Source organism: Gracilinanus agilis, chromosome 4 (genome assembly GCF_016433145.1).
Source record: "Gracilinanus agilis isolate LMUSP501 chromosome 4, AgileGrace, whole genome shotgun sequence".
In the NCBI taxonomy this organism is placed as follows: domain Eukaryota; kingdom Metazoa; phylum Chordata; class Mammalia; order Didelphimorphia; family Didelphidae; genus Gracilinanus; species Gracilinanus agilis.
Window position 1 is genome coordinate 115,876,409 of NC_058133.1, and position 12,785 is coordinate 115,889,193.

General features: G+C 36.8%; 1 protein-coding gene across 3 annotated transcripts in view; it reads left to right on the top strand.

Annotated features, from left to right (window-relative positions):
• The first annotated feature begins 3,503 nt into the window (after positions 1-3,503).
• Positions 3,504-12,785, top strand: part of HHAT (hedgehog acyltransferase) — a 601,381-nt gene continuing 592,099 nt past the window's right edge. For all 3 annotated transcript variants that reach the window (XM_044672463.1, XM_044672465.1, XM_044672466.1), the window contains exon 1: positions 3,504-3,594. In XM_044672463.1, the coding sequence (XP_044528398.1) occupies positions 3,504-3,594 (91 nt within the window). The remainder of the gene's footprint in view (positions 3,595-12,785) is intronic.

Sequence of the window (12,785 nt, forward strand, 5' to 3'; positions counted from 1 at the left end):
GAAGAGTGGTAAGGGATAGGCATCTGGGGTTAAGTGACTTGCCCAAGGTCACATGGCTAGGAGGTGTCTGAGGTCACATTTAAACCCAGTCCCCCCCCTCCCCCATCTTTAGGCCTGGCTCTCAATCTACTGAGCCACCTAGCTGTCCCCAGAAGGACTTCTCAAATTGCAAAAAAATTTAGTTTAGCTAAAATATTACTTTTAGTTGACCCTATCTTGACCACTGGTTATACAGGGAATACCAGAAGTCTTAGTTCATTTTAAAGTATTAATAACTTAAACTTTTGGGATACCCTCCCTCCCTCCCTCCCTCCCTCCCTTCTTCCCTCTGTCTCTCTATCTCTCACTTTCTATCTTAGAATCTACATTGTATATTGTTTCTAAGACAGAAGAGTGGTAAGGGATAGGCATCTGGGGTTAAGTGACTTGCCCAAGGTCACATGGCTAGGAGGTGTCTGAGGTCACATTTAAACCCAGTCCCCCCCCTCCCCCATCTTTAGGCCTGGCTCTCAATCTACTGAGCCACCTAGCTGTCCCCAGAAGGACTTCTCAAATTGCAAAAAAATTTAGTTTAGCTAAAATATTACTTTTAGTTGACCCTATCTTGACCACTGGTTATACAGGGAATACCAGAAGTCTTAGTTCATTTTAAAGTATTAATAACTTAAACTTTTGGGATACTCTGTACTTGATTTTTTAAGAACCCTTACCTTCCGCATTAGAATCGATATTAAGATTAGGCAAATGGTTTTAAGTGACTTATCCAGGGTCACATGGCTAGGAAATGTCTGAGGCCAGATTTGAACTTAGGACCTCCTCTCTCTAGGTCTTGCTTTCTATTTACTGAGTTGCCCTGACCAGAATAACTTGAAACTAAAATTTAGCCCATTAAATATAAGTTATGAATGAAGATAACATGTCTCTGAAACAAGAATTGAATAGGATCTTATAAACATTAGATTTATGTACTTTTCAGAATGGTGGTATAGATTGAGTGAATGAATTAGTCAGTCAGCAAGCATTTATTAAGTACCTTCTAAGTGCCAGTTATGGTAAAATGAACTTCTTCTGGAGTAAATAGAAATTGGGAGTGTTCTCTAGATTTCTGTGTAGTATGGTGGAAGGAGCCCTAATTCAGGGACCTAGTGATCTGGGCTCTAGTAGTTGTATGCTATTGAGCTTACTATCCCTTGCCTCAGTTTACTCATCTCCAAAATGGGAATGACACTAGTCATTAAGAAGGGATAGATTTAAAAGAGTCTTATTCTTAATCACATGAGATAGCCCCTGTGGATCTTCTTTGAAAAGCGTAAGGCGCAATAGAAATATAATTTGTTTATGGTTTCCTGAGCAGTGAGAACTCTATAGGCTAAAAATTCTGTCATTTAGTGGTTCGTTATGCTGTCTTCTAGTGTANTCCCTTTTAGCTCTAAATATATGACAATCATTTTGGATTTAATACTGAACTCTAGCATACAATTTCTTTCTATTTTAAAAATACATTTATTTTTATTGCTGTATTTTGTTATATCGCTTTCATTTCTCAACATAGCAATCCCTTCCCTAGTGAGTCATCCTTTGTAACAGAGATTAAAAAAAGAAGTGAAACATACTATCTACGTTCTGACAGAGAGGCAGTAGATTTAGGATGCAGAATGAAACATCTTTATTTTGAGGGATTTGTTTTGCTTGACTATGTCAATTCCCCACCCCTTTTCTCATATTTGCAATGGGGTAGGAGGTGAAAGAGAGAAAAAATAGGTGTTTTATTTAAATTTTTTTTTAAATAGAGAAGTGGGTGGGGGTGCTACAAATGGGGAATGTTGCATTATACTTTCAGAAAAGGTGTTAATAGTTTTGCTCAATTTTTTTGTTTTGTTATGTGATCTTTCATGGGGTGGGGATAGTCTATAAATATGATGTAAAAACAAAATATAGTGATAAAACTAAAAAGACAATAAAAATTTTTTAAAGATTGAAAAAAAGCAGTTTAGCAAAACTAACCAACATAACAATGGCCATACACATAGTCCCTCACATATTCAAAGAAAAGAGAGAGGTGCATTTTCTTATTTCTTCAGCTTGGGCATTAAAATTACATAGGCTTGTTTATTGTTTTTGTTTTGTTACCCCCACCTCCCATTTACATTATTGTCCTCATTGTGTATATTGTTTCCCTGATTGTGCTTATTTTCTGTCAGTTCCCATAAGCCTGTCTGTCTATTATGCATTTTGAAGGACATAAACTTTACACAAAAGGTCACCAAGAGGCTTCAGGACTTCCAAGTGATGACATATTTTAAAAATAATGTTTGATTAGAATGTACAGACCTTAAGATTTTTGTGAAAAATGATAGAGCAATGACAGGGCAAATGGGAAAGTATTGGTTAAAATAATCAAAATTGAGAAGACAAGTGAGGCAGGCATCTGATATATTTTTAATGGTAACTTGATAAAAATGTAAGCTCTGGTTGCTTTAGCATTTTCCAATTGGCAGCATAAATCCAGTAGCGAGGCTGAATCACATTTTCTCAAGTCAAACCTGCAGATTGGATACAATGAAGTAAGGACTTGGGTTTGTAAGCATCCTTTCCCCAAAATGTGAAGATTCGTGGAGGTGGAAAGGGGTTAAAAATCAATTATCCATCATTGAGGATGAATGTAATAAGATTGCTTTCTTATTGCCACTTAGTCAACCTACTGATAAAAGTATAAACAGAACAGGGCTTGATAGATATCTCCTTCCAGGTACAATTAAATATAATAATAACATTAGTGGTCCTACTACATAAAAGATACCTTTATTGCAAATTCAAATGCAAAATGGTTAGGTTCTAGGTAATTACAAATTATATCTGCAATTTTGTGTGGGTGGTAAGGGATTAATAGCTTAAATGAGTTCACTCAGCATCCTGTCAGTTAACCAGTTCCAAACTCAACTTTATTGTCATCCATCTTGTTTTTAAGGGAGATAACCAGCAAGGCATTTGCTCAAATCCAGATATCCTCTATATATACACTCATGCCAGCTATTTGTGTTCTCGCCTTCTCTTTCCAAGTGCTAAGGAATCATTATTTTGGATAATCTATTTTTGAATTTCATAAGGAAGTCAAACATTTGAGCCCTGTGCTTTGAATTACCCTCTTTCTATCATAAAACTGAGACACTGTTTCCCTATCTCTACTTCTGTAGTATATAACTCTACAGCCCAAAGATTTGATGGTGAATGAATGAAGAGGTTTAAACTATTGGCATAATTTATGTAAAGTTCTTTGATTATCTGGAGATTGCACACATTAGACTTGTTTGGTTTCTTTTTGATGAGATAATTTGCTTATCAGTATCACTTTGTTGCATACAGTTCAATAAATGTGATTTAATTCATAATGTCCTTTCCCTGGGATTCACTGTATTATGTCTTACAAAATTTCTCTTCCTCTCATTTGTTTTTCAATTTTAGGGCATTTCCTGGATTTTCCCAGGATCTGGCAACAAGTAGCAATGCTACCCAGATGGGAATTGTTTCTCTACCTGCTTGTTTCTCTGGGTTTCCACTTTTATTCTTTCTGTGAAGTCTACAAAGTTTCTAGAGGTAAGACCTTTTGCTTTCTTGACTTCTGTGAAGAAATGGGAGGGGAAAGGATGTCACGAGTTGGTGCCTCGAAGTGACTTGTTCAGGGTCACACAGCTAGTGTTGGTGGCAGGATCTGAATTCAAGCATTCCTGACTTCAAGTCCAGTACTCTATCCATTGAATCATCCTTTTGTTGTTTACTATTCAGTTGTTTTTTCACTTGTGCCTAACTCTTCATGACCTGTTTGGGTTTTCTTGAAAAAGATACTGGAGTATTTTGCCATTTCCTTCTGCAGCTCATTTTACAGATGGAAACTGAGGGCTAAGTGATTTTCCCAGGGTTGAACAGCTAGTAATTGTTTAAGTATGGCTTTGAATTCACAGAGATGAGTCTTGTTTCTAGGCCCAGCACTGTATCCACTGTGGCACCTAGTTGCCCTAGGATTACCATCCTAGTTATGTATTTTTGTTGGCATGACAATCGACTCTTCCTTACTTTTAAGTATTCAAAGATATTCAAAAGTGTGAGTCTGCCCTGTTTGTTTCCCCCCAGTTTCTTAGGGAGGCTGCTCTGCTGCACTCTGCCTTCCAGAGGTTTGAGGGTAAAATATTTGTTTATAGCAGTGATTCCCAAAGTGGGTGCCACTGCCCCCTGGTGGGTGCTGCAGTGATCGGGGGGGGGCGGTGATGGCCACAAGTGCATTTGCAAAAGGAGATCCCTATGGCTTATCCTGAAATATGGGCTGTAATTCAAAAGTTCTTAATTGCATTTCCTTTATCATATTTAGTGGAACGTGGATTCAGTACGGTAACCAATTTATTAACAAAAAAAAAAAACCAATTGCAAATAGTCAATCGCGGTGATTTAAGATTACTGCTGATGAAAATAGAGCTGAGGATTACTAAATTGGTAGCAGCACACCAGGTTCATCCTTCTCATTAAGATGATTTTGAATGTTTTAACTTTTTTTGTATTATTCTGAGTTCAATAAATAGTTTCATAATTTCAAAGTTCAATGTTTCTAATTTACACCTTTCTTTACTATATTTTATGAAAAATGTAGAAACATTAATACATATATCTTTCCTATTAGTTGCTATTAAAATTTTAAAAAAAATCAATTTCCAGGGGGTGCTAAGTAATATTTTTTCTGGAAAGGGGGCAGTAGGCCAAAAAAGTTTGGGAACCACTGGGTTATAGGTTCAACATTGTGTCTTTCTTTCAATATCTGGTATGAAGAGAAAAGATGATCCAAATAGGAAACTATCTTAAAAATAAATATAAAAAGAAAAAGTAGGAAGGATAACTACAGTACACTGAAAATATGATTGGAAAATAAATGGATAGTAAATGCATTGGTTTGAGGGAATGGAAAGTCTTTTCTTCTGCCCTCAAGATGAAAACTGCCTGTATACAAATGTACTTTACAGGGCTATTTGCTATACTCTTTCCTATACCAACTTGAATTGAACAGATTGGATAAGTAGGTAGATTATTTCTTGTGTTGAACTGTCCTTTCCCCACAGGTTCACAATGTAAATTTGTGGCAGTTAACATTAGATAAGAAAAAGAAATGATTTTAAGGTTAAATGACAGTGACACATGACTAGCAGATTAGAATGCTGTATGTTATATATGCTTATAGAGATGGCTGGATGTTTAACTTGCTGTCTAGGGGATGCTCTCACAGTCATGTTGAAACACTTCTAGAATAAGCAACTTCCTCTACCTGTACCATTCCTTAGGACTATTTATTCCTCTTCTTTCCAAATGACTCCTTGAATCCCTCAAGTAGAAGTCTCCTTTGCAGTAAAGAAGCACAGTTAAAGAAAACAAGCCAACACATTTGCCCTGTTTGACAACATATACTACATTCAGCACCTGTAGTCCACCACCTTTCTGCTGAGAGGGGAGGTATGGTCCATCATCAGGATGCTGAGTTCATGATTTGTCATTACATTAATCAAAGTCCTTGATGCCTTTCAGTGTTGTTCTCCATTACCTTATTGTATAAATGATTCTGCTTACTTCATTCTGCATCAATTTACCACATCTTCCCACGTTTCTCTGAATTCTTTATGGTCATTATTTTTTATGTTGTTATTATTAAAAATGATGAAGGCAGATATTAAAAGGGAAAATAGTATTTTAATAAAAGCCATGCTGATAGAGATAAATCGACCAGGCGCCTGTAAGAAACCTATTCAAAAATCGCCTCAGCCATTTTACCTTTTCATACCTTCATGTGCTCAGGTAACTAAAGAGACCGTCCCTCCTGACTCCAGGAGTCTTATCCCCTTCTCTTACTCATCACACTTCTTGTCTGCCTCCATTTTTACAAGAGGAATCATGGGAAATGTAGTTTCCAAAGTCCCCTAAAATGTCCACAGGAAGTTTGTCATGAATCTTAACACTCAAATGAGCCCCAAATAGCTCTTAAATAGAGTCCCAGAAATTCTAAATAACACAGTTGCAATAATATTCTGTAATATCCATCTACCACTCTTTGTTTAGCTACTCCCAAAATAATGGTAGGGGGTGGCAACTAAGTTATAAAGGACTTTGAATTCCAAACTGAGAATTTGGTATTTGATCTTGGAGATGATAGGGAGCCACTGGAGTTTATTGAGTATGGAAGTGACATGGTTGGATCAGTGCTTTACTGAAGATGGGCTTGAAGATTATGAATAGCCCTAATTCTTCTCACCAGGGTCAAGCAACCCTAGTTCTAGTTCTCTCAACTATTTTCTTTCAACCATCAATCATTTATTTTTTTTCCTCTTTCACTTTGTTCACAAAGAACAAATATGCATGGTCAAGCAAAACAAATTTCTGCATTTGGCCAACCCCTTTTTGTAATCATATATTTCTTCTGTGATATACCTGTTGCCACTCCTTTTGTTCTATCATTATGGGAAACATGCTGTCCATCATCAATGCTAGTTGTCTTCCTTTTTTTAAATTTTAAACCCTTACCTTCTGTTTTAGAATGGACACTAAGTATTATTTCTAAAGCAGAAGAGCAAGGGCTAGGTAACTAGGGTTCAGGGACTTGTCCAGTGCATTACAACTAGGACATTTCTGTTCTTAGAATTGAACTCAGGTCCTCCCAACTCCACACATGGTACTCAATCCACTGAGCCACTTTGCTGTCCCAAATGTTAGTCTTGTGAACAGAAACTTCATTCTAAAGCCTAGAATCCATTTTCTCTTTTAGCCAAACCCATATTTCTTGTTTATGTTAGTGCCATGGTTTTTCTTCAGCAATGCAGAATGTTATCTCTAACTAATCCTTCATCCACTCATGCACTTGCCAGTTGAACTAGCTGATGCTGAATCACATGGGCTTTCCTAAAGCCTTTTTACTCCAGAGAATTGAGATCATGCTCAGAGTCTGATTCTTGATTCTGTGGGTCTCTTTTAGGAAGCTGTGTCTCAGTACTCCATCTCTGGTGTATTGGAGTTTTGGGGCATGTCATTTGGATGAGATTTTCATGGATAGAGCGCTTAGAGTCAGGAAGATCTCAGTTCACATCCAGCCTTAGACACTTGGTAGATATTTAACTCTGGGCAAGTCACTTAAACTCCCAGTCTCTTCTTCTGTAAAGTGGGGATGATAATAGCCCCTACCTTCCAGACTTGGGAGGATACAATGAGACAATATTTGTAAAGGGTTTCATAAGCACTATATAAATGTTAGTTTTGATGATAATGATGATATATCTTATGTAGAGCAGAACTCCCTAGTAGTTGCTGGCTACCCATCTTCCATTTCCCTTAGTTTATATTCCCCTAGGGCCAGGCATATAGATGTGTTCAGGGGAGGATGCTTCAGTCTAGTAGAACATGGAAGGGAAATTTCCCATTACAGTAGAACAAAACAATCAACTTTCCCTTTTCTTTCAAAGTGAAATGGACATTTTTTTGAAGGGGGGTAATATCTGTTGTCTAGTACTATTCTGTCTTTTCCTCTATCTTGAGGTAATTGAGACCAACTCTATTGAGTACATGGGTCACATTTTGGCAAGGTTGTAACCTTTCATGTATGTCTATATTTCCATTTATTTCACAGGAAGATATAATACATTGGCTTTGAAAGAGATAATGTACCCCCAACCCCAAACCAGCCACTTAATTCTCTTTGTGTCAAGATGACATCTAAGGTTTATGTAACGCTTGGATGAAAACAAATTAATTCTCATTAAAAGCCATTACCTATGGTAATGAAAGATTAAGGCTCAGAATTGATTTGTAAGTATATAAATATTTTTCATGTGGTCTGTGGTCATAAAATAGACTTCCTTTAGTAATGTGCTCACAGCTTTCCTGATATGGTCATGGTCATCTTTGGCTATGACTTGTTGCTGTAAGGCATAGTTTCTCCTGGAATTTAGTGGCCTCTTTGTAGTCAGAATTGGACAGGAGCAAAAAAAAACTGTATAAATCAGTTTTTAAAGAGGGAGCCACCTCATATTCTTTTAGCTTCCAGAGAGATAATTATAAGTTTCTGTTACCAGCTACATATTTATTGTGTGCCATATATGTCTTCAAATCACTCATAAAGATGTTCAAACCCTTCATAACCTGCCCATTCCCCATCTTTTCAGACTTCTTATATCTTCCTGATTCTAGGCATTTTCACTGGCTGTCTCCCCATGCCTGGAATTCTTTCCCTTCTCGTCTCTTCTTCCTGATTTCCCTCAAGTCCTAGTTAAAATCCCATCTTCTACAAGAAGTGTTTCTTGGCTTCCCTTTAATGCCTTCTTTTGATTATCTCTAGTGTATCCTGTACATATTTTTTTTGGTACATAATGTTTTATGTGTTGTCACCCACATTAGAAACTCAGCAACTTGAGGGACTGTTTTTTTGCATCTTTTTTGTATCCTCAAAACTTAGCTTAGAGCCTAGTACATAGTTGGTGCTTAATAAATGTTTATTGACTGGCTGAACAGAACAGGGACAAGGAAAAAACAAAAAAAGAAGTGAATAGCATTTCAGTCACTCTCATTTAGGCTTGGCATTTTCAGTTGATAAGGGCAAATCAGGAGGTTTTAAAAATGCATGACTGAACAGCTATTTGACTTACCCTTTTATCTGCCTGTGGTTGGGATTTGGGTGCCTTATTGAAACAAAAGAACTGGAAATGTGTTAATTTTCTTAGAGGCATAGTGACCCCCATCCCATTGGAAGAGCTACAACATTTTCTTTAAAAGAGAGTTGATGGCAGCCATAGAAACAGTCATTATTGAACAAAATTGTTTCCTGGAGAAGGTGGAGGTCCAATGGAGAGGAAAAGTTTTTCTGACTACTTAGGGGCTCAGGTGTAAGTATCTTCCATATTCTTTGTTGTGTGTAATAAACTTGTTCTGTGTTTTACAATTTGCTAACTTGGTGCTCATAAGGGGACTGAGGACATCTAGACTAGAGAGAAAAGAACTGAATTCAAAGGTTTCAAGAGATGAGAATCCAAGTTGGGGAATGAGTCATGGTATTATTGTAAGCTTGCAAGTTATGAATGTGAATCCAAGGAAGTCTAGATCTGCTTTGTGTCTATAGGTTACATTCTTCTTATCTATCAGTCTGGTGTCCTTAAAGAAAAAGAAATGAGATTATCCTGGAGTGATTTGTTCTTGATGAAGTCATAATAATTATTTTGTTATGTTATAATGTATGTTATATGTAATAATCTTTCATTTCTAAATATTTAGAAATTAGACCACTAGTAACCTATTTTATTACTTTTAATTGGAATTAATCTTACCATGTGACAGGATGAGGAATGTAACTTCTTCCCTTTCTTTGGAAATTGAGACATTTACCAATCCCAAGTTCTATAGTTTTTCCTCCCTCTTTCCCTCCCTTCCTCATTTCCCCCATTTCTCCTCTCCTTTTTTCCTTCTTCCCTCTTTTCTCTACAACAAATTCCATTATATTTATTTAACTATAATTTTTAGCAGTTCTCCAAGAGATGACTATATCCTTAGTTTCTAGTTTGGAGCTACAACAAAAAGAACTGCTAGAAATATTTTTGTATGTATAGATTCTTTTGGACTTTCTTTGTCCTCTTTGGGGATGTAAACCTAGTGTTGGTGCAGGTGAGATATAACCAATTTGGTAACTTTTGGGGCATAGACCAATTCACACCTCTGCCAATGATCTAGCAGTATGCGTGTTTTCCAGAATCCTTTCACAATTTCTTGTTTCCTCTGTTGTCATCTTTGCCATTCAGTTTGGTGTGAGGTAGAACCTAGCAATTAATTTAATCTATAATTTTCTAAATATTAGTGATTTGGAGATTTTTATTTTCTCATAGTTGTAGATAACCTTCTTCTCAGTTTTTAGAGATCGTAGATAGTGGCCTTATGACTCCTACATGTAGTGACTCTCTCCATGTTATTTTGATATCTTTACTTGTAATTCTTGTGGGCCTGGTGACTTAAAATTATTGAAGGCTGCAAGCACTCTATTACCACCTCTTTAAGAGAGTTTCAGTTTACTATTAACTATTTTTTATTTCCCATCATGAAGATAATTGCTTTTGGTTGCAGTCATGGTAGTAATGTTACTACTATTAATAGTAATAGTAGCTCATAGTAAATAGTAATAATAATAATAATAATAACTGTTAGTAGTAACTAATAATAATATTAATTAAAAATAATAGTAACTATTATTTATGTGTCACTTTGTGGTTTACAAAGCATTTTATGAAGCGTATTTTATTTGACCCTCATTACCACTCTCAAGTACTTTTATTATTCCCATTTTTCAAATGAGGAGACTGAGGTTTAGACAGCATAAATGAATTTACTTATTTTACTGGGGTTAGATATTTCATTTCTTTTTACAACACTGAGTTAATTGTTATAAACATTATCCCTTGCATATAAACACAGTGTGAGCATTAATGTTTTGACCATTATGTGTGACTAGGGAGAGAAATGGCCACCTTCCTCTCCATCATCATTTTGACAATGTTGATCTCATTGGTTCTAGCCAATAAACCACATTTGGTGGATGATTTCAGCAGCCTTAGTTATGAGACTCATTTTTAGAAATAGCTTAGTATAGGCAATTAACATGGGCTCTGACAATGCTGCTATTCACTTAAAAAAACCCTCTATTTTTTTAAACCCTTACCTTCCATCTTGGAATCAATACTGTGTTTTAGTTCCAATGCAGAAGAGTGGTCAGGGTAGGCAATGGGGGTTAAGTGACTTGCCCAGGGTCACACATCTGGGGAGTGTCTGAGGCCAGATTTGAATCTAGGACCTCCCATCTCTAGGCCTATCTTTCAATCCACTGAGCTACCCGCTGCCCCCTCTATTTTCTATCTTAGTAGCAACTCTAAGACAGAAGGGCAAGGGCTAGGCAAATGGGGTTTAGAGACACTTGTGTAGTATCACACAGCAAGGAAGTATCTGAGATAAAATTTGAATGCAAGTCTTCCAGACTCCATGCTCTATCCACTGACTTACCTAGCTTGGATCTTTTATTTTGAGCCTGTGGAGGACCTGGGTAAGTCTTATAGGATGTGCAGATACAGATGGGTTATGATCCACATCACCTGGAAGGACCTCCTAAATCAATGAAATCATAAATCTATTTGTGTAATAGTAATTCACATAGTGTTTTTGAGTTTGCAAAGCACCCAGTGGAATTGCTTGTTGGCTATGGGAGGGGAGGGGAAGAGGAGAGGGAAAGAACATGAATCATGTAACCATGGAAAAATATTCTAAATTAATTAATTAAATAAATAAACTTAAAAAAAACCATAGAGTTTGCAAAGCTAAGATATTTTTACAAGATCTTTTTTGAACCTCACAGCAACCCTGTAAAGTATGTATTACAAGTATTTTCATCATCCCATTTTTATTTTTGAGGAAACTGAAGGTTCTGAGAGGTTAAGGGTCTTGCCCAGGGTCACATAGCTAATAAATGTCCATGGTATGATACCTGACTTCAAGTTCAGCATATCATCCATTAGTGTCTCATTCACCCAAAAGAGTGGATTATCCCTTCTTTTATCTTGTTTTTGCCCCCAGTATGGCTGTGCATCCCTATTCCAGTTATTCTTCAGCTTTTCATCTATCTTAAAGCCCCTAGTGTTCTACTCCTCATCCACTTTGGATGCTCTGGTAACCAAGCCTCTCCTTTTCAGGGGAGAGTTTACACAATTGTCACTTGGCTTTCTTAGCCTCATGTATCCTCTCCTGGGGTGGTTGGTCATGATGGTGGGGATACTTGATTAGTAAACCTTTTTCCACCAAGGGGGGCTATTGTCTTTCCAGTTAGCTCTTTCTGCCTTTCTTCTCAGCCAGCCATCCTGCTCATAGAATGCAGCTAATGTCAAGACTAATATCTTGTCTGATTTTTGAAATGTTCTCTCCTTTGTCTTCCCTAACACCTCTTTAATTTAACCCTTACCCTGAGTTGTCATTGGAAACCCATTTTAATTCTTAAATTCTTAGTTTAACTTATCTGACCAGGGCAAATATTCCCTAGGCTGTACTTCTTCCAATAGGCAAGGAGCTGAGTGACATTATAGTCAGGAGACATCTTTTATTCCCTCACTCCATTTTATGTTTTATTCAGATCATAAGGCTAGGATGATTGGAGAAGACTGAAAGGGCAGATGACCTTTGTCCCACTTTCCCCCAACTCAAGTCACAACCTGGCATTTCTTTGATGCCTCTTCATTAATTCCATATCATCACACCTGCCCCATTTTATCTTCACACATTTCCATGGACCCCTTTCTCCATCATTTCCTTTAAGAAATAGATTGTTAGTTGAAGTATATTGGAAATTTTTCTAAATGATTGAAAATAGTGGGACAGATTTATATGATTGGAAATTATATTCCCTAGAAATGATTTGCTTCAGGTTAGATTGATTTAGTTTCCCTTCTCCTTGAGTTAATTATATGTACACATATTTATTAAAATTTTCATTTAGTTTTCTACTACAGTCTACTGTCAGTGTTGAAATTGTATACTTTTTTTGACCAGTAGGTAGAACATAGCTTTGCTCGGTCATTCATTCCACTGGGAAGGTTGTTGGTGGTGATAGGAGCAGCCACAGACATGGCAATGAATATTTCTGTGCAGAAATGACTTTATCTCCTACATTCCTGAGCAACTGGCAAAGCGTTAGAATTTGGAAAATGAGAACAAGGACCCAATAAAAGTAGAACTGGTTCTTCCAG